This window comes from Phaseolus vulgaris, chromosome 7 (assembly GCF_000499845.2).
Source record: "Phaseolus vulgaris cultivar G19833 chromosome 7, P. vulgaris v2.0, whole genome shotgun sequence".
NCBI lineage: Eukaryota > Viridiplantae > Streptophyta > Magnoliopsida > Fabales > Fabaceae > Phaseolus > Phaseolus vulgaris.
This window is the reverse complement of record NC_023753.2, coordinates 10,312,375-10,335,390: the sequence shown is the minus strand read 5'-3', so window position 1 is coordinate 10,335,390 and position 23,016 is coordinate 10,312,375. Positions and strand designations below refer to the sequence as shown.

At 29.7% G+C, this 23,016-nt stretch overlaps 2 protein-coding genes across 2 annotated transcripts; one reads left to right on the top strand and one right to left on the bottom strand.

The window, feature by feature from the left end:
* The first annotated feature begins 8,016 nt into the window (after positions 1–8,016).
* LOC137829027 (indole-3-acetic acid-induced protein ARG7-like) lies at positions 8,017–8,358 on the top strand. The gene has a single exon (XM_068635823.1). It carries the CDS (start codon positions 8,017–8,019, stop codon positions 8,356–8,358), a length of 342 nt encoding a protein of 113 aa, XP_068491924.1.
* A 6,795-nt stretch (positions 8,359–15,153) lies between these two features.
* LOC137828483 (phenylalanine ammonia-lyase 2) lies at positions 15,154–19,175 on the bottom strand. Its single transcript, XM_068635091.1, has 2 exons — positions 18,580–19,175; positions 15,154–17,005 (listed from the first exon to the last, which is right to left on the bottom strand). Exons 1-2 carry the CDS (start codon positions 18,975–18,977, stop codon positions 15,256–15,258), a joined length of 2,148 nt encoding a protein of 715 aa, XP_068491192.1. The 5' UTR covers positions 18,978–19,175; the 3' UTR covers positions 15,154–15,255.
* Between the last annotated feature and the right edge of the window lie 3,841 nt (positions 19,176–23,016).

Here is a 23,016-nt window from a genome sequence, read left to right as displayed (position 1 = left end):
GCAAGTTACATGACACCTTTAAATCCTGCAACAGATATCGCAACCAAACTATCTCCAAACAAGTATTGGCCATCGCGCGGTATTCTGCTTCCGCTGATGATCTTAATACGTTTGTTTGTGTTTTTGACTTCCATGAGATAATAGAAGAACCAAGAAAAATGCAATACCCAGATACTAATCTCCGAGTTGTCTAATCATCTCCCCAGTCTGAGTTGCAATAAGCTGTCAATGTTAGATTGTTCTCGGATGGCAATAATAATCTTTGTCCTGGTGATCTTTGATGTACTTTAGGACTCGAATTGCAGCATCCCAATGAGGTTTCCGTGGAGCTGTATATATTGACTTAGGGTCCGAACCGAAAATGCTATGTCAGGCCGAGTAACCGTGAGGTATATCAGTCGTCCCACAAGTCGCCTGTATTTGACTGGATCCTTTAATAACTCTCCATCGTCTGGTGTAAGTTTTAGGTATTGCTCCATTGGAAATTTGTCTTGGACGAGCACATGTGAGTCCTATATCGTGCAAAATATCAAGCGCATATTTTCTTTGTGACATGTAAATACCAGCTTTGGAACAGGAAAATTCAATCGCTAGAAAATATTTTAAGTCTCCAAGATCTTTAATGCGAAATTGTTGTAATAGACAGTCTTTAACACGTTGAATTTCTATCAAATCATTTCCTGTCAAAAGAATATCATCCACATAAATCAAAAGGGCAGTAAATGATGAGTTATTTTGTTTTGTGAATAGAGAGTAGTCTGTCTTGGACGGTTGAAATCATAATTTAATCACATGAGAAAATGTTGAAAACCATTGGGATGCTTGTTTGAGACCATAAAGGGATTTGTTGAGTTGATATACAATGTTCTCCCCTATCGATGATGTCCGGATGGCAAGTCCATGTAAATAATTTCATGCAATATGCCATGTAAGAAGGCATTTTGCACATCTAGCTGGTGAGTAAACCAATTTCTGGCTACTGCAATGGTAAGGAGACACCTCAAAGTTGTTAATTTTGTTGTTGGTGAAAAAGTTTCAGAATAGTTGACACCTGCAATCTGAGTGTACCCTTTGCGACAAGGCGCGCCTTATATCTGTCGACGATGTCATTTGAGTTGTACTTTATTTTATTGTCCACGTTTGATTTAGTGGCAAGGCGGAAAGCTCTTCGTCCATTGCTTTTTTCCAATTTGGATCAAGGATAACTTGAGCATAAGTGTGAGATTCTTTGGTGGTTGTGATGTTAGCAAGATATGCACTATGTGTAGAAGAAAATCGTGAATTAGAAAGAAAATAGTGCATAGGATACCTGGTTCCATTCGGTTGGTTTTGGGCAGTGGTTGAATGATTGACTTGAGATCTCGTTACGTAGTCTTGAAGTTAGGAAGGTGGGGTTGATGTGCGATTGGATCGTCGAACAGGAAGGTCGGTTGGAGAAGGTTTGATAATGGGTGCTAAACTTCTTGGCGTGGGAGAAGAAGGTTGGTCTGCTGCAGGTTCAGGTGCATTATGATGAGTAGGAGAAAAATGTTGGTTTGATGGAGATTCAGTTGCATTATGACGAGTAGGAGAAGAAGGTTGGTTTGGTGGAGATTCATGTGCATTGTGACGAGTAGGAGAAGAAGGTTGGTTTGATGGAGGTTCAAGTGCATTGTGATGAGTAGGAAAAAAAGCTTGATCGAGTGAATGTTGGACAGGAGTGGGTAAGTCAATGTCAATAGTGGGCAAAATATCTAGTAATGGAGGTGAGGATTGTGTCTGGGGCTGTTGGCAGAATGGAAAAACACTTTCATGGAAGATGACATCCTGACTTGTAAAAAAAGTGTCTGCATCTATATCAAATAATTTGTATGTTTTTTTATTGAGAGGATAACCAATGAAGATGCACTGTCGAGCGCGCAGGTCAAATTTTTGCTTAGGTGAAACAACAGTTGCATAACAGAGGCAACCAAAAGTTTTTAATTGAGAAAGTGAAAGTGGGCGATTATATAGCATCTCAAAAGGTGATTATTTTTTTAGTAAAGGTGTTGGCAAGCAATTAATTATATATGTGGCGGTTAAAACGCATTCCCCCTAAAATTCTAATGGTAAATGAGACTGAAATAGGAGAACTCGTGCTGTGTTTTAAAATGTGTCTATGTTTGCGTTATTTTACTCCATTTTGTTGAGGAGAGTAGACACAAGTGCGTTGACATTCAATACTTTTTTGAGAAAAAAATTACGCATAGAAATAAATTTCAATCCGTTGTCAACGTGGATGGTTTTAATAGATGCATGAAATTGATTTTGTGCAAAAGTAATGAATGATTCTAAGAGATGTTGGGTTTCAGACTTGTGATTCATAAGAAATAACCAAGTATATCTAGTATAGTTATCGAGTTGAGGTTTTATGAGGACCCCAAATGCCAGAATGCAATAGATTAAATGGAGAATGAGATTTTATTGTGCTTAAAAGGAAAGAGTAGCCTTGTCTGTTTAGCTTTGGGACAAACATTACAATTATTATGAATGGAAATGAGTTTTTTATTGATAGGTAGTAATGAAGATGCAAGTTGTAGACGTGCCAGAGAAGGATGTCTAAGGCGCTTGTGCTATAAATCAGGGTCGGTCGATATTTGAGATGCGTGGGCTTGGTTTGGAAGAAGGACATGTAGTATAAGCCTGCGTATTGTTTACTCGAGCCAATCATTCTCCCTGTAGCCAAGTCCATTATTGTTGAGCGAGTAAACAGCCTTTGCCAATTGTTGAATTTGCTCGGTAGTGAACCCTTGTACATGGTTTCCATAGGACTCATTGTTGTCATGTGGTAATGAAGAGGAATCTGCCATGTTTGTTGTTGATGAATAAGAGCTTTTGGAGTTATTTTTTATTCGCTGCTGCTGGCCATTGCGCCCATTGGAGTTCCATGTCCCATTTTTTATGCGACACCTATCTTCTGTGTGTCCTCTTTTATCACAATATGTGCAATGAAATTTCAAAGTACGACATTTGTCTATGGTATGACCCGGTTTGTTACAGTGTTCACAGGTCTTACCTTTTGATTGCTTCCAATTGGCAGATCGACCATGTACTAATGTTGCGATTGAAAAATTCTCGACAGGATCCAAATTCATCTGTTGTTGTGTCTCTTCTTGCACAATTAGAGAGTATGCTTGTCGGACATTTGGTAGAGGATTCATGACGAGAATATTTGACCTGATTGATTTGAACGAATCATTCAACCCCATGAGGAATTGCATCAGTTTATCTTCTTCCTTCTCGATCTGGTGCTCCTTTGTCTGATTACAAACTATGGGTGAACGATATAGCTCGAGTTCATCCCACAACGCTTTGAGTTTGATGTAGTATGAAGCCACTGATATCGTACCTTGGGACATGGTTGCTATTGATTTCTGAATTTGAAAAATGGCTGGCGCATTCTTCTGTCCGAACTGGTCGCGGAGATCTTCCCAAACTTGACGGGCAGTCTTCGTGAGAATTACCCCTGCGGTTATCTCTGCCTCGATGGAGTGACTTAACCATGAAAGAATCATGGAATTACATTGATTCCACAATTCGAATTGGGATGTGTCTTTTTCTCGTGACGACATTTCTATGGTACCGTCAACTCTGAGTTTCTTCTTCGCCGTGAGTGCGTGTACCATTGTTGTCTTCCAGGATTGATAATTGGCGCCGTTTAATTTTAGACAATAAAAATGGAAAGGCCGTCAGAGCACAAAAATTGATGCTATGATACCATATAAGAAAATGATATATAAGAAGATAAATATTTCTTATTGTCTTATGTTACATATCTTCATGTATAAAAAATATATACTAGGAAGATTTTCTCTTTCCAAATTACAATCTAATTAGGTATGATCCACTAATCATATGAAATTCTATTAATATTAAATTAATTACATATAATTGAATATAATATCATACAATATTGCATACAATAATTACGTATAATTTAATAATAATTATTTTTTTAATAATTATCCTCTATGTAACTAATATTAGATGCCAACATAAATTTAAAATTTAAAGCCGGCATGCTTTTAATTCTATTTTCAAACATTTTTGCCATTCCAGAATTCTGTTTTCAAGTAAACATGGATTCAATTGTGTATAAATTGAAGGCTGATATATTATTCTTATTAAACCACTAACGTTTGTTATTGTATTAAGTAATCGCATGTCAAGAAACATAATCAAACATATAGAATATATTTATTGACAGAAAATTTTATGGAGGATATTTATTTATTTTTTAAGAAACTAAATAACAATGTGTTATATTTACTAAAATACTTAATCGGTTACATATTAAATTATTAAAAAGGCATATTATATATATGAAGGAATTTATATATCATATTTAAACCCAAGGTTAATATACATTAACTTTATTTTTTAACATTTATGATTAAATGATTACTTAGAACAATTTATACACATATTAAAAGAAACTACAAAGCACATACACATTACCATCATCTTATCACATCACATCACATTTTTAATAATTATTATAATTTTTGGGTAGCGTATAATACTTTAACCCGAGATCTTATTTATGAAATGTTACATTTGAAATAAGTGAACTAATGATTAAAATAATGAAATGATTTAAAACAATTTATCTTTGTATTTTAATATATATTATTGCATTAAATTCACACTTTGTTAAAAAAAAATTCAATATGTATAACTAATATTGTATTCATTTATTTATTTTATTAATTAAAAAATACTTTATCAAACATATAAATAAATACAGTATAAGTAAACAATTGTGATTATTTAAATGATAAATGAGTTAAAAAACAAATATTAATAATATTAAAATGTATAGTACTTTACGTAGATTTTAAAACCATGATATTATACGAAGATTTTGAAATCAATAATATTTTAGGAAGGTTTTGCAACTCATGGTATTTTATAGAGATTTTGAAAACTTAATAAGCACTACAAGAAAATCATGAAATAGAAATCAATTTTAGAGAAAAAAATAATTAGTTATTATAGTGACTAAATTAAAGACCATTTTAAAGGCTAAAAAAATTTTGGTTTTTAACTTAGTTTATATTATTATTAAATGATTTCTAAATTGGTATCTAAATAGTAACCAAGATTTTTGCTACCAAATTTAGAATCTAAATAATTGGTAGTTAAAACCTTAGTAACTGATTAGATACCAATTTAGAAACTATTTAATAATAATATAAACTAATTTAGAAATATATTTTTTTTAGTTTTTAAAATAGTCTCTAATTTAGTCATTATAACAACTAATTATTTTTTGTCTTTAAAATTAGTTTCTATTCCATGAATTTCTTGTAGTGAAGAGGTTTTGAAACCTCTGGTAAATAATGATTTTTTCTGGGATTTAAAAAAATATCAGAAAACACGTTCCCCGCTGATGGTTTGGCAGGGGAAACTGTAACCTCAGGTAAATGATTTAAGGATGTTTTAACCCTTGTTAATGTAAAAATAAACCTTCATTAAAACAATTTTTTTTTTAGTGTATGCGAGTCATAATGATTTAATTTGATGAAATTATGGATTGTATTTTCTAGAATGCAACACATCTTTTGAAAAAAAAAAAAAATGTAACAAGGTTGTGGTGAAAGAAAAAATACCTAATAAATTTGAATAAACCTGTTGGAAATAATATAACATTTTATTTCAAAACATAATTAACAATAAATAATAATGTTATTTTAATAACTTTTTATTATTTAATTACAAATTTATTTTTTATTATATATATAACTTTTAAACTATAAAATCAAGAGTGGTATAGAATGTGAAAGTATAATTTTCCTTTATGATAACTTAGTTTAAGTTTGATTTAGAAACAGGTTTCTTTTTATTAGAATTAAAAAAACACTTTATAAAATAATTTAAACAACAATAAAAAAGTATTTTGATTATTTTAAAAACCAAAAAGTCAAAGAAAAGGAAGTAAAAATTGAAAAGATGTATGAGTAAAGAAACTGATGTGTATAGTGATGACAGAAAAGTTAAGAGAGAGATGGGTGAAGTAAAGGTCTTAGTTGGATGTATAATTTTGGAGAGGTTAAATAGTTGGTCCACCAAACCCAATCCAACCTATTTTATCATCTTAGAAACAAAATGATTAGTTGGTAAATTGAAGGGTGAAAGCAGAAAGTTGCAATGATTAAATTGAAAGAAATAGAAGGAAAATGCTAAAAGATAATGCAAAAGAATATGTGGAAGACCCTTCCAAAAGTGACAGATATCTTACCATATATGCGCCATGTGAATGGGACTTCTCAACCTCCAATTAGCTGCCAAAAATAATTCACACAAACCCATCAATATATTTTACAAATCTGTTGGCTCTTAGAATACTGTGTGTCCCATTTAGGATCATCATTAGGAAACATATGAATCTGTTGGCTGTTTTATTTCGATTTCTGTGTCTACCACAGGATCAAACCATTCATGCATTCAACTTCATCAACCATGCATATGTCTCCTCGTCAAACAAATTTATCATTACTCTCAGAGATAATTAAAACACCATTATTACAATATATACGTTATGTTTTATTTCTTATTTCATTGAAAAAATTAATCTTATTTCAGTTACATAGTATTATTTTGATTGATAATTTTTGAAAATGTTGATATGTTTACAAGTACCAGATTATACCTAGAAAAAGAAACATATTTTTGGTGAAATATGGACTCCATATAATACGGAACAATTTTGAAATTGCATTGTTACATATTACAATTGTAAACTGATGTCTTTCATTGTACCGTTGTTAAAGTAATATTTATGGATTATAGAGAAAACATGTTTGGTTAGCACTACAAGAAAATTATGAAATTATAGAAACCAATTTTTAGAGATCAAAATAATTAGTTGGAATAGTAATTAAAATAGAGACCATTTTAAAAATTAATTTTTTTTTTAAAATTAGTTTATATTATTGTTAAATAGTTTCTAAATTGGTATCTAATTAGCAATCAAGGTTTTTGCTACCAAATTTAGAAACTAAATAATTGGTAGTTAAAACCTTGATTGCTAATTAGATACCAATTTAAAAATCATTTAACAATAATAAAAATTAATTTAAAAACCATTTTTTGTTAATTTATGAAATGATCTCTCATTTAGTTACTATTGTAACTAATTATTTTGATCTCTACAAATTTTCAAAGTAACATTTATGAATTATAGAGAAAATATATTTGGTTGGGAAGTATAGATTACAATTATAAACTTATGTTGTGTAGTTGTCAAATTATGGAGTATAGAGAAAACATAGGGAGTTTGCGTACTCTATCACATTGGATTTATTAGCTTTTTACAACTTCCATTTTGTTCTTATGTTTGATATTATTTTTATAGGGATAAGAGCCCATTAGTTGTTTCTTCATGTATTGAAATCCTTATAGGTAATTCATTTTGTTGTATATTTTTAGGTTAAGCTTAGAATTAATTTATAAAGATTAAGTAGAAAAGATAATCTCTATAATAAGATTGTAATATTCAAAAAATACTTTTTATTTATTCATTTTATTCTTTTTACTATTAAAAAAAAGTAACATTTTCCATTTTTGAAACATGCTATGAAAGGGAATCACAACTTGGTACTTTGATATTAATTATTCTCTCCAATGTGCATCTTCCAACCAGCAAACTTTTATCTCTCATGTGTGCCTTTGTCCTGTGACTCCCATTCTCCCATAATGTACGTGGGGTACTTCCCTACATTAACCTCTTATGAACCACACCATAAACAACAAAAGGTCCTATTTCGTACCTTTATATATAATGCATGCAAAACTCCATTCGTACTCAATTAAAATATTCAAGCCTGCACCATCCGAACCATACATATTATGATTCTCTTATGAGTTCTCTGCTACTTAATAACTCTCTCTTCTCCCCCTTGCAACATCTACAAATATATAAATAACCCCACTTACTTTTAGTTTTCTGTGTGAGGGTTTCTCTCTGTCTCTCTCTCAGTGCTATGTATGATGAAAATGAAGATGAAGATCAAACTTCTGAAATGCTTCAGAAAGGTGAGAGCTAGTTTTCCCAAATGTGAAATTCGGGAATTTTCATGTTGTAATAAGAAGTCACAGTCATACGTACCCAAAGATGTCCCAAAAGGTCACCTAGTTGTCTATGTTGGTGAGGATTGCAAGAGATTTGTGATCAAAGTAGCTTCACTCACCCATCCACTGTTCCAAGCCTTGCTGGACTATGCAGAGGACGTGTTTGGATTCACCACCGCTTCCAAACTCCATATCCCTTGCAATGAGAACATTTTCCTTCACATTCTTCATATTGTTCAGGATCAAACGCTCTCCCATTGCTTCTAGTACCAATTTTCCATTCGCAGTCATATAAACAAATCGTGATACCTATCCAAATATATTATTATAATTTTCCTGTCAAACTTAATTTGTACATTTCATCCTGTCATTTCACATTATTAACACATTTGTGCATCAACCGTTTGTAAAACAAAAATATCACTTAAGTGTATTAGGCACATTTCTTTATATATGGTTTTGCTCTATTAGTATATATTATAACTAATATACTTATTAGAGATCTGTTTATATGATTTTTTTTAATAAAGTGGAGTCATATCGAAATGGGGCAGATTTGTTTTAGAATTATCAAGACAAAACAAGTCACGACAACATAGTACAACTTTTTTATGAAAGTCGTGTCATGGTGTGAAGTCATGTTAAAATGAGATTACTTTAATATTGAATTAAGATTACATGACTTTAGTGATAGATGAAAAGAAGTTGTGTCAACTAACACTACCATCACATTAAAGTCATATTACCTTAACATGACATTTATTTAATTCCAACACTAATATCATTGCATGTCATAACTTTAATGTTGAATTAAGATGACACAACTTTAATGTTGAATGAAACATAAGCAGTGTCAATGTGACACAATTTCAGTTCAAATCATTATACCGAAGTCGTGTCACCTTGTCACAACTTCTATTTAACTTATACATTATAAAGTCATACTATTTTAACACCGTTTAATATTATTAAAGTCATGTCAAATTGACACGACTTCACTTTTTTGTGTTCAAAGTCATGCCCCATAACATGACTTCTTCAAAATAAAGTCGTGTACCAAAACACGACTTATTCAAAACAAAGTCGTGCACCATAACACGACTTGTACATCTCAATAATTTAAAAAAAAATCAATAAAAAAATTCTAAAATTCAACCATTTTTATAAAAAGATTTTTTTTTATATGAATAGCTTGATTTCAATCATTTATGATAAACTTTGCCAAAAATCATGGAGAATTTCTACCCTTCAAGGATTTTATATATAGCTTTCAAATCCTTAATCATTGATTTGGCTAATTCATCCTGTTTTTCCAGAAGAAAAAAAAAATATTCTCGGTGTTTTTGTTTCGTTCACTGTACACAAAGTGAGGCAGCTTTAGTGTTTTTATTATTTCATTGCGACAACATGACCACGTGAACAAAACACTATAGAACATGACGCACGTAATCCAACTTATCTTAGGTACTATAGAACAAAAGGTGAGAACATGCAAACACGGACACACCAATTAGGTTAAGCAAGAGATCACTAATCTCTTTTAGTAGCAGTTAATTAAAATTTTTAGTATAAAAAGTGAGTAGAATAACATCTAAGAATTACAAATTAGTACCCTATTAAGTAGCCTACTGTCTCTAAACTCTCTGTTCCAGTTAAGAAAATCATGCAATATATATAGTCAAAGAAAGTTAAAGCAATGTTACAAAGAATGTAAAGTTACTATAAATAAAGATATTAGGATTTGGTTCCACTTTATCCTTATCCTATATAACTCTCAATATACATTCATTGCAATTCAAGTTCAGAAAACTGATCATGTTGAAAACCAAAATTATACTTGTTATTGAAGTTTAATTCCTTGAAATTCAACCCTTTATCCTCGTTAAAGTTTGATTAGTCAGTTAGCAATCTTAATTAGAACAAACAACCCCAAATATCTCATTATAATTTTTGTTCCAAGGAATATATATATATATATATATATATATATATATATATATATATATAACTTTGTTTTATTCCTAATCCTTAATTCAATTTTCCAAAATGTCCCAAGATATATCATCACTGTGTAATAAGGTTAAAACTAAGCAACCAATATTACAAGAAAATTGAAATTTACTCACGGAAATTTATGCACAATTTTTTTCTCTCTTAGGAAATTAACACATCTCCATCAACTTTGTTATCGCGACCTCAAATCTCAATCCCACATTTGTCTCCAATTTTATTTGTTTCTCTTTAAAGTTGTTTTACATTTTATTTATAATAAAAAACATTTCTGGTAAATTTTAATTATAAAAATGTATAATATATTTTACTAATCTGAAAGAAAAATAAATTTTTAACTCTGAAATAATTATAAAAAAATGACAACATGTCTCTTTTTAATAAATTTTCGTTATAAAATATTCAGGAAATTTTTTTTATAAGAAAGTATTTAACAATTTTATAGCATTAAAAAAACAACGGAAACAAATTTAAACTGAACTGGAAAATATTGATTGTGTTGGATTAGAATTTCACAAAGATGGTGGTTGAAATCAATGATTCCTTGACGTGGATGGTTAAATACCATTTGAAAGCTACAAAATCTCATTTGGTGCATGCATCCTTAAGAGAAAAAAAAGATTCTAAATTGTTTGTATATATATATATATATATATATATATATATATATATATTCTCCAACTTAAGCTCACAACATTCATAGCACTCAGACCAGTATGATGCACATTTTCGCTGCTAATATACAATTTCAAATTTTAAAATACTAACAATTCTAAATAAAGTAAACATATTATAATGATGACATAAAAAAAAGTGGTTTTTTCTGGATATACATGTGAGAATTTCATTAAGGACTTACATTACATTTTAAGTATCAATGGAATTAATCTCTATGAATTATTAATTTGGGTATTTTTTTATGGAATTTTCATTAAATATAATTTTTTATTTAGTATTTAAAATATTTTTTATTTTCACATAAATAATTTGTCACTTTGATTTTTCTCTCTTTAATTATCTATAATTTAGAGCTTAATTGGTTTCTTTCATCTTTAAGAGTGAGATCGGTTAAATAAAAAAGGTATTATCTAGGGGACACCATTTTTGAATGTAGTCATTATTTTTCAATCTAGTCACTATGAACTTATATTTTGTTAGAACATGATTAATGCAATCCATTTGCAAGTACTCAAATGATGCAAATAGAAATGTTTTGACAAGACAAGATTTACAACACTATCTATTCATATGCAAAAGAGACAAAAATTGAGGGTAGCAATTATTTCACGTTTAGGTAAAGGAGGATCTGAGTTGACCCAACCTTTTCGTACCCTTCTATTGTTTGGTCAAATGGGCTTGGCCCAAATTCAAAATTTGGACCTTAATACCTACGCGCACACAAGACATTCCACTAAAAACAATTCATTAAATAATAATTAAAATTAGATATAAAAAATAATTAATTATTATATTTATTAAATTATTTTAGAAACTAAAAAATTATTTATATTATTAATAAAAATTTATAAAATCGTTTTAAAATTAGTATTAAGATTTAGCTATTAATATTTTAAATTTTAAATTAATTTTAATTATTTTTTAAAAACTAATTTAGAATCTAAAATATTAATAAAAAAAAATAATAACTAATTATTAGATATTAATTTAAAAAGTAGTTGATAAATTTTATTAATAATAAAAATTACTTTATATATCAATAATATTTTTAAACTGTAAAATAATCGCTAATTTAATATAATAATAATTAATTATTCTAATCATTAAGATTAATTATAATTTAATGATTTTGTAGAGTTATGACATACAGCGAACATAATTTGTTGAGAAATTCTATATTTGTCTTCCATCATTTAAAATACATAATCAGGTTAGAATTTGGTGAAGACAGCTTGTGTTATTAATTTTATGGATTCACTACGAAATAAATACATAATCAGTTATTAATTCTTAATTCTTGATATATATATATATATATATATATATAATTTTCTTATTTATTTTATATACATGGATTATGTTTCAATTTTATCACCTTATTTATAATAGTTGTGATGAAGAGAAACAATCATCTCTAAAAAAAAATGGTATGCAACAATTTATTTATCTTGTGCTATTGTAATTAACACTAAATAGAAATATATTATATGTTGTTCTAAGTTCAAATAATATACCAAATATAAAATTTTAATATATTTTAATATAAGTTCTATATTGTTATAGATACAGGCATTGTATAAAAACATTATATATATTTATTTAATGTATCTAAAATTAAAATTAATATAAATATTATATTTTAACTTATTAAAATAAAATAGTATAACAAAAATGCAAAACACGTATGCAACCTCACTATGTTTTCCCTAGTATAAAAATAAGGGTACTACTTTCTTAGAAACAATATATAAATAATTTAATAATTTTAATTAAAATATTTTATAAAACAATTCAAATAAAATATATTATTAATAAATGTTATTATTGAAATTAATTGTTCTTCCTTATCCACTCAATTTTATCAAGAAGTTAAAAGTATGTTGGTTGAAGAAATTGAGTCATTCATTATTTTAGTATTTGCAACCTAATCATTTAAGTAATTTCGTATTTTTTGTTTTTCTTTAGTAAGGGTGACAATGTGGGCTGGTTCGCTAAAATGTGGATCGGGTTAGTCCACCCGACATAAGGATTATAGGTTTATTTCACTGGTTTACCTTACATAAGAGGTAGTGTGTGGGTTTGTAGGCCAGCCTGCATAAGGAAAATAATTTTTAAAAAATAAAATAAAATTTTACAATTATAAAGAAACCAATTTTTGCTTTTGAAAAAATAAAATTTTATCTCTATTTCAATTCATTCAATTAAGATAAAAAATATAAATTCAAGTATGAGTATTGTTATAAGGGTTGATTAAAAATTATTAAAGTTTTGTTTTGTACATATTTTCCATATATATGCATGTAAATGTATTGGAGTATCTTATCAAAGTTTTAATACAATATATTTTAATGAAGATGACTAATTTTTTAACGCGTATCTTATTGATATATCTTCTTTATATTATTTTTTTTATTAACAAATTTTAAACATAAGACTTTACTTACAACTAAGTCCAGTGTCACTCTTAATACTAATTCCTTTAGATGATTAAAATAAAACATTCATTTTTTTAGTACAATAATTTTTTTTAAAATAAAATAAAATAAAATTCACACTGCAATAATGGGTGAGTGAGATATGATTTTTTTTGCAGAAAAAATAAAATAATTCTTTTTTTATTTATGCGGGCTAGTGGGCTAACCCGTCCCGCCCTATTATTGGTCCGCGTGTATTGCGGGTTATGCGGAACATACCTAAATGAGTCAAGAGGCTAGATTAATGAGCCCGACCCACACTTTTTAGTAGCGGGCTACGAGTCGACCCTCATTATCATCCTTATTCTCCAGTTTAATTTAAATATTTTAAAAAAAATACTAAAATATACTAAAGAAAATGCACTACTGAATATAATAACTTAGATATAGATAACCGAATTGGAAAAATTAAGGAAGATTAAAACGAACATTCTTATAAGAGTCAAATTGATAAAGCAACCTCTTTATATCGGAAAAGTTATCGTGGAGAATAAAAGAAATGGATTTTTTTTTTCAGAAAAATAGTGTAATTTTTTTTCAAGATTATGAGAATGATTTTTTTTTTTACATATTTAAGTAAGTTGTATTTCGTTTACACGATTTTAGTTCATGTCAGTGACACATGATTTTAGTAATTAATATGTATACTAAAATTGTGTCGTACGATGACTTTTTTTTAGAATATTTTGTATTTGTTAAAATTAAATGAAAGTGTGTATTTGTAGCACAACTTTACAAGCGTGTGATTAAAACTAAAATTGTGGGATGTTCACGACTTTCGTATTAATTTTAAGGATTTTAGAAAAATTTAACAAGAATAATTTGGTTGTGGTGAGAAAATATGGGGAAAGCTTGAATGCCATGCACAATAGCTCAACATGCAATTCAAATCTCTAACCATCTCAACCCACACACCAACATGTCAAAGAATAATATATTAAAATTTAAACTTATGGCCATATATTGCATGCAAATTGTGCGTTGAATTGAAAATAAGTCAGATGACAGAAGAGATGGAGGTGGTTGCGATGATGATGGAGGTGGATTGCGTGCATTGACTATGGACAAAGAACTAAGTAAAGCATTGGCGTGTGTGGGTAGAGATGGTGAGTATTTAAGCATTCATAATGTCCTCTCACCTCAAATATTGCCAAATTTTCCTGCTTATAAAAAACTATTTGACATAATAAAGCTCCAAATTAACCATTAGATACTCATTAAAATTAATATTGAAGTAGTGAACACCCACACAGCTTATGTTTTAATCAGACATCATTACAAACTCGTGTTACTCAGGCTGGATTTCATTTAATCCTAATGCATGCAAAATCGTCCTACATAGACACGATCCTGGTGTATGTATAACATCCTAGTGAAGTCATGTGCCACTAATAGAACTTCTTCAAATCAAATCGTGTCACACGACTTACCCAAATACGTAAATGAAAAAGAAAAGTTGTTCATTCTCATAATATTGGAAAGAAATTATACCATTTTGGTGAAAAACCTAAAGAAACAAACTTACTTTCAACCTATTATAATAATACACAAATCAAAGGCAAATTACCTTTTATGGTAATAATCTAAAGTGCAATACCTGTATAAAAAATATTTAAAGTAATATTTTGAGACATGATTGAACATATTACAATTTTCAATAATACCTACACAGACACACCAAACTTACTAAATGTAAATATTATTAATTAATTGGTTATGAATAAATTATTCTTGTCCTAAAAATTTAACATTATGTGTTTATAAGTTTTTTTTTTTATATGTTACTCAATTTTATTCAACGTCAGACTTTCAACTCATGCTTAAATTTCTAACAAATCAATATTAAAAGATGTTTAAGTGTTTTTTTATAGACATGAGCATGTATTAAATTGAAATACAATTGTTGTTACCAAGTTTCAAGTATATATTTACTATCTTTATAATAAGATACAATACAGTAAAAGAAAAATTAAAATTTCTATTTATATGTGGTAGAACCATCTTAGCATATCGGTAGAGGAGAACCATTCCACTTCTTTAGACAATCCAACATAGGATCAATAAACTTCCCTTCACATAGTGCAGTAAAAACCTTGTCACATTCCTCACCAGGTGACATGACCTTCTCACCTGTTAGCAAGGCTGTACCCAAGTTTTCTCTCACAAACTTATATAATGGGTAAGACCTGCATTCTTTAATTCGGTTAGGAATAGTTGGATTTCCATTCTCGACTTCAATCCTAACACTTTCTACCTCTTTAGGTAAAAGGGTTATGAGCTCTTCCTCAAAGGCACTTATCTTTTGAAAAATTGAGGTATTTGAAGTTGCCTCTTTGTCACCATTTTGCAATGCATGATCAACCAAAATTGATCTCAACTTTTGCATCAATGGATAACTTACACTACATGGGTCATCAATGTAAGCAAAGACATATTCATGATCAACAATTTTAAGTAACTCCTTCTCACAGAATCTAGAAGGATGTAACTCACCATTGATGCCAATTGTGAGAACTCTTTTGGCCACTTGATTAACAACGTTCTTAACGACGATCTTCATGTTTTCTTCCAAATGTCTCAAATCAATGGCTTGACACAATGCAACTAAGTAAGTGGAAGACATGAGCTTTAATATTTCTATTGCTTCAGCTGTTTTTCTTGAAGAAATCAAACCTAAGGAATTGACGTCTTGGTTATGTTGCTCAGCACTCTGAACATGAGTAGTGACAGGATTAGCCAGATATTGAAGTTCTGAACAATAAGATGCCATTGCTATTTCAGCACCTTTGAATCCATAATCTAAGCTTGGATTGCGACCAGCTGCTAGATTTGAAGGTAAACCATTATTGTAGAAGTCATTCACAAGTTCAGAGAATTGGGCAAACATAAGTTTCCCAATTGATGCAATGGCCAAACGAGTGTTATCCATTGAAACACCAATTGGAGTACCTTGGAAATTCCCTCCATGAAGTGCTTTATTTCTTGAAACATCAATCAAAGGATTATCATTTACAGAGTTTATCTCTCTTTCAATCATCTTTGTTGCATATCTAATTACTTCAATTTGTGGTCCAAGCCATTGAGGAGACGTTCTAAGAGCATACCTATCTTGTTTCGGCTTTTGAAGTGGATCAATCTCATGTAACTTTTGTGCTTCTTTAATGTACGAGCTTCCATCTAATATGTGTTCCATTATAGCTGCAGCCTCAATTTGGCCTGGGTGGTGCTTCAATTTATGAGTCAAGTGATCTGTAAATTCTGGCTTTCCTTGCATAACTTCAGCAAAAATTGAAGACAAAACTTCAGAAAGAACAACAAGTAAGTTTGCTTCAAAGAGAACCATGGAAGCCAAGCCAGATCCCACTGCAGTGCCATTCACTAGTGCCAAACCCTCTTTAGGTTGCAACTCAAAGAAACCTCCATCAATTCCAGCTAACTTAAAGGCATCTTTAGCATTAAGGACTTGTCCATTAGGTCCAATTGACTTAGAGTTTGGTCTTCCAATTAAAAGACCAGCAACATAGGATAAAGGAACCAAGTCACCTGAAGCAGTGATTGTACCACGTAGTGGAAGACATGGGGTTATATTATGATTTAAAAACTTGGTAATAGCCTCCATAATTTCGAATCTAATGCCTGAATATCCTTGAAGCAAAGTGTTAATCCTAACCAACATAGCTGCCCTTGTAGATGAATAAGGTAACGTATGAGAAGCCTCAGTGGCATCACCAAAAATGCCGGCATTCAAAAATCTGTTAAATGAAAATCAATATTATATTATGAGTGCTAATCATGAACTAAAAATAACAAAATAACTAACAAACATGTTTGCTGAACGGCATACAGAACAAGAAGGTCTTTTTCCAAACATTTCATACCAAATCAAATAATTGTGTTCATAAAAGTCCAAGTTCATTAAAGTAATAATCCATCCCAACCATGTAATCTAAAATTCCCTAGGTAACTCCGACATAGCCATTTAATATAACAACTGGTTGAAACATAAATAAACCTATGCATTAGTGTGTTGTCTTTCGTTTGACAAAAAGAAGAAGCAAGTAGAACATTAAATGCAGAGAATAAGGTTGTGTGATGAATGGTTGTGGTGTTTTCATGTAGAAAAGATCTAATGGAAGAACGGTAAATTCGGTTACTAATTAATGATCTGACATTGGAGCTATGTCAGCATCCAATTTTTGGCCCACTCTTGATGATAGCATTTTATACCTAAAAAAGGTTTATAGGTTTATTTATTTTTGTTTATTTATATAGAAAGATCACAGACTTTCCTACTACTTCACGTGTGGTCTAATACTGTAATGCTTCTACTGTCATGAAATTCTAATTTATTTCTTTAATATTTATTCGTATAATATTTTCCTCAAGTACAAATTTCGTGACCATTATTTGACTTTTAACTGGATTCGACGAAAGAAAAACTAAGAAATGACAAGTCATCTCTTCGTTCTGTGTGACTCGGAAGTTTTATTTATTTTCCATAGTTAATAGACAAGTGTCCTCCAAAAAATCACCTTATTTTATTTTTTTCATATTGGACCATTATGACTTTTTCTTGCATTAGTATATCAACCATAATAATACTAAACAATACTCAACATTTAGATAATAGACGCCGGAGTTCTAATATTACATCTAATAGTATACAATGATAAACAAAGCTAAGTATTTATTGACTTTTATGTTAATTTTTTTTTGGGGGTTTTCAAACGTTAAGTGTTTCATAACATAACAGGAGTTTTCTCAAATAAAACATCAGAGGAGTTTTTTTTCATCCTTTCGTCCTAACTTTCCAACCTAATAATTAAGGAAAAAGTTCAGTTAACACTGCATAACAGTAAATAACTATATTCAACAACTCTTTTATAATAATATTATAATATTTTAAATTAAAAATTAAGATGAAAATAGTTAAAATATTATTTTATTTTGTATGTTAAGAGTGAGTTTTTTACTGTGTGAAGTTTCAGGCTCCAATAATTAATGCACCAAAACTAGAGGTTATAAGCGTTGTCGGTTCTTCAATCATAAACTACAATTATTTATTTTATCTCTTTTTTATTTATTTACTCTTACCACTTTTTTTTTCTGAATACTAAGTCACGTTATAAGTAGCAAAAAAAAAAAAAACACCAAACCCACCAACAAGACTGACATAATTAATCAACCAAATATTATTGTTCATATAAATTCTAAAGCCACTTATCATAAATTTATGATACAAATGTTAGATTTTAATTAATTTGGGTTTTTTTGTGTAAAAATCATGAGTTGTGATGAATGGATGAAATAGTTACGAATGAATGACCTGATGAGTTCGTTTTGGAGGGCACCACCTTGCTTGGTTCTCCTGTGTGAGGTTGCACCGAACCCCGTGGTGACACCATAGCTATCAGTGCCTTTGGTCATGCTATCAATCACCCAATCACTGCTCGCCTTCACACCATGTCGGGTTTCCTCCGCCAGCTCCACCCTCACGCCGCCGTTATGGGAGGTGGCAACCGCGGCCACCTGAGACACAGTGAGGGTCTTCCCACCTAACATGACGACGGGGTTACGGTAGTCCTCCACCATGCGCTTCACCTCGTCAAGGTGGCTACCTCTGAAAGCTTCCGCAGCCATGCCCCAGTTAAGTGGGTCGCTGCTACCATTGCAAAGATTGAATGAACCATTGCCATTGCTATGGTTTCCCTTGGAATATTCCATGATATATATGTGGAAAGAATAAAATTAGAAGGTTGTTATTTTTGTTTTTGTGAATAGTAAAAGTGTGGGGTGATAGGATAAAGATATACTAGGTAGATGGGAAGTTATAGGAATGCAGAAATGTGAGAATGCATGAGAATGGAAAATGGAAAATGGAAAATGGAAAATTTTGTTTTGGGAATGGGAAAGGTTTGTTGAAGAAAGAGGGAAAAAAGGGTGTATATATATAGAGGGGTTGGTGACATTGAGTGTAGGTGGGTAAGCCGATGGGTTAGTTGAGAAGGGGGAGTGGCCGTTGGATGAGGAGGGGAATGGAGGGTTGGGATGGTGGCACGTGGAAGGGTGAAGTGTTTGTGTGAGTGAGGTGATGGAGTGGTGGGTCCAATGAAAGTTTTATTTGGTGGTTATGGGTGAGTGTTGAGGAAAAAAGGAGAGGTAAGTAAGAAGAGAAAGAGAGATTGGTGGAGAAAAGAGGGTTTCAAACTGTGTAGAGAAATTTTTGTTTGGACATATTTATGTATATTAAAATATATTAAAATAAAGAAATTTTACAATTGGAATTTGGAGATTTGGAATGTCACAACCATGCATGTGCTGCACCAGGAAAATAGTTGTGCCAACTTTATGGGGGAAAAAACAGGTGTACCAATTAATGAATCGCCTTCGTTAATTTCTTCACCCCCCATCTCAAGTTTTTATTTTTATTTTTTCGAGAGCTTTTTTTTTTTTTTTTAGAGAAAAGTTTTACAATAATAATTTAGTTTAATTAATAGTAATTATACGAGTTTAGGAACTCATATATATATATACGAATTTGATAAACTGGTATAAGAAATATTAGATTAATGAAATCCATTGCCCGTGAAGTATGCTAATTGACATTTGAATAAGTAGTTGATAAACAAAGTTAAATTTAAGATTTCTTGTGGTTTGAGAAATACACGTTGGTAATCCAGAGAAGAGGGGTTAATGAGATGGTTGTTTCATCTATTGCTTTTCACCAAATTCTACCTTCATTATTTTCCCTCTCTAACTCTAACCATATCAACTGCGTTCACATTTTCTTCATGTTTCTCGAAATATATATACTCTAAAAGGTTTCCCAACTTCCAACGTTTCCTTCGACAATATAAATTTTTAGTCCATAATCATTTTCGTACTAAACAAACAACCAAAAGTACATTAAATATGTTTTTTTTAATATAATATAAAATTAGTTTTGTTCTTAGTTTAAATATTATATTTTTTTTATAATGATTCCTTAATATTTTTTAAGTAATAAATAAATTTTTAGTATGGACTTATTTAAGTCAACAATGAGACAACATAAAAATAGAAATATGTTTATGTTTACTGCCTAAGATAAATTGACAATCAATCTCAATAGTTTCTTATTATAAGTATTCAGAAGATTTAAAGTTTGAACTATAGATGAAAATTAATTTTACGTAAAAATAGAGAAATAAAAAATAATTTAACCCTAATATATAATAACATGATTTAGTTTTAAACTCAACAGATTTAAATGTTAAATATTAGAATATAAATACATTATACTTTAATACATCAGAGGATCATAGAAGTAGGTTTGATTGTTGTGTAGTTAATTCATTATTTTCTTTTCTTTTATATTATTATAATTTTAATAAATTGAAAATATTGTGTGATACAAATATAGTCTTAAAAAAAATGCAATTATACTCTATTCATATAATACAAGAAAAAATATTTTTAACGGAAGTTATATTTAGTGTTTCTAGAGATTTTAACCTCCACTACGTGTGTTATTCACAATTTGTTTTTTCTTTCTTTGAAAGATTCAACATCGTTAACATAATACTAGTGGTTTTAAGTAATCCCTGGAAGATCAATAATTTTTCGACAGTTTTGTAAATCATGTTACTATTAAGGATTTTCCAAATTCCCGTTACTTCAGGGTGAGGGTTTTCCACTAAACAACATTTTAGAGAGGGATTTGCGAGGCTATGAGACGTGCAACCATGCAGGTGAGAACGGGAGCAAGGTGATTGAGTTGTTGAACAAGATAACAAGCATCTCCGTTTACAGGCCTCTAATAAAGAAGCAGTACTACAACTTGGCGCCGAGGTTGAAGCTTTGGGCCTGAATATGATTAAATAAAATAAAAGATCCATTGGTTAATTTGAGAAGTATATATATATAATATATATATATATATATATATATTATAGCAATCTGATCAGGATGCAAGAATAGGTAGAGAGTAGGTTGTATAAGGGTTGGGACACTCTTAAAGTGTTCCTTTTATTTCTTAATTTAATTAATTATTTGCTGAAAATAAAATAAAATAATATATTATATTATATTACTTAATGAAAATTTAATCCGATGGAGATAGGGAAAAAATAGAAATAGGGTTCTATCTGTACAAAGAAGTTGTCACACTGTTGGTCATCAATAAAGGGTGTGACACGAACATAATTGCTAAGAGATAAATTATGAGAAGAGGATTAAAAAAATTGATCACATAGGAACTCTCATGTATCAAGGTAAGTGTCTATCTCTATTATAATTGAATATGATGTGTGAGAATATTTTGTAAGATCCTTAAGATGATGATGTTTATTATTGTACGCTTTTGATTTTACATGTGGTATTAGAGCATGGTTGCTCAAATTTATGATTCTCCATGAATGAAGTTTTTCTCAATTTTATCAACCATAATTTTAAAATTATGAATATTGTAAAGAAAATAATATTGTTTGAGGATAATTTTGATGGTTTAATTTATCTCTTTATTAATGCTGCATTACCAATTGATTTCAAATCAATCAAAATAATGAAATCTCAAGTCTTCCGCTACATCATAAAAGATAAATTGTAAGGTTTAATTTATCTCTTTATTTCTTTATTTCTATTGCATTATGAATTGATTTCAAATTAAAATAATGAAAAGTCTCAAGTGTTCCACCGCATCATAAATCATGAATTTTTGTTTTATTTTAAATGCAAGAGGAAAATATTATGATAAATAAAAAGTAAGGGCATAAATATATATTTGTATATATTTTTTTATGAATGATATTATTTTTGGAATTATTTGTATGATAAATTTGAATCACCAAAGTGATCAAATCTTTATGTTTTATTTAATTCTAAATTAATGATGAATTTTATTTCAATTAATGATATTATTTATAGAATTATTTGTATAACATATTTGTATCACCAAAGTGATCAAATCTTTATGTTTTATTTAATTCCAAATTACTGATGAATTTTATTTCAATTAATGATATTATTTTTGGAATTATTTGTATGATAGATTTGTTAATCACCAAAGTGATCAAATCTTTATGTTTTATTTAGTTCCAAATTATCCATGATTTTTTTTTTTCAATTACCTATAGAATGGATGCTAAATTATTTATTTATGGATAAATTGAAATTCATTATTACAAGGTATTTGTGGATCACCCAAAGGTTGATTAGTTGTCCTTTTAATTAATGAATATGATAGTTGATAGCGAGTATGTGTTATTACTTTTATTTGTACATCCAAAGATAACAAGTATTTCTAGTTAATGCATATGTCTTGCCAAATAATGTTAATATTATTAACATCATTATGTTTTTGTGTATTAATGTATCACCGAAAGAAGAACATTAATATGCATAGAATTTTTGTTTGTTATTTGAATTTGTATAGTATGTTTAGTTTATGACTCAAAGTATTAATGCTAAAGTTAAACATATGTTAATTGAAGTATTTGTTTCTGTGTCTTTACATTCGTATGCTAAGTCTGTTCCAGTCTTTAATGGATTGAATTTTCTTGGTTGGAAACATGTTTCTATTATTGATGCTAGCAACATTAAAGAGAAAGCTCATTGTAGGGCTTGGAAAAGGTCAAACAGACTTAGCATGATGTTTATGTTAATGAGCATAACAAATAATATTAAGTTTGTTCTTCCAGAACCTGATAATGCAAAATAATTTATGAAATTTGTGGAAGAGCGCTCCCAAAATATTGATAAGTCTCTTGCTGAGAAATTAAAGTAC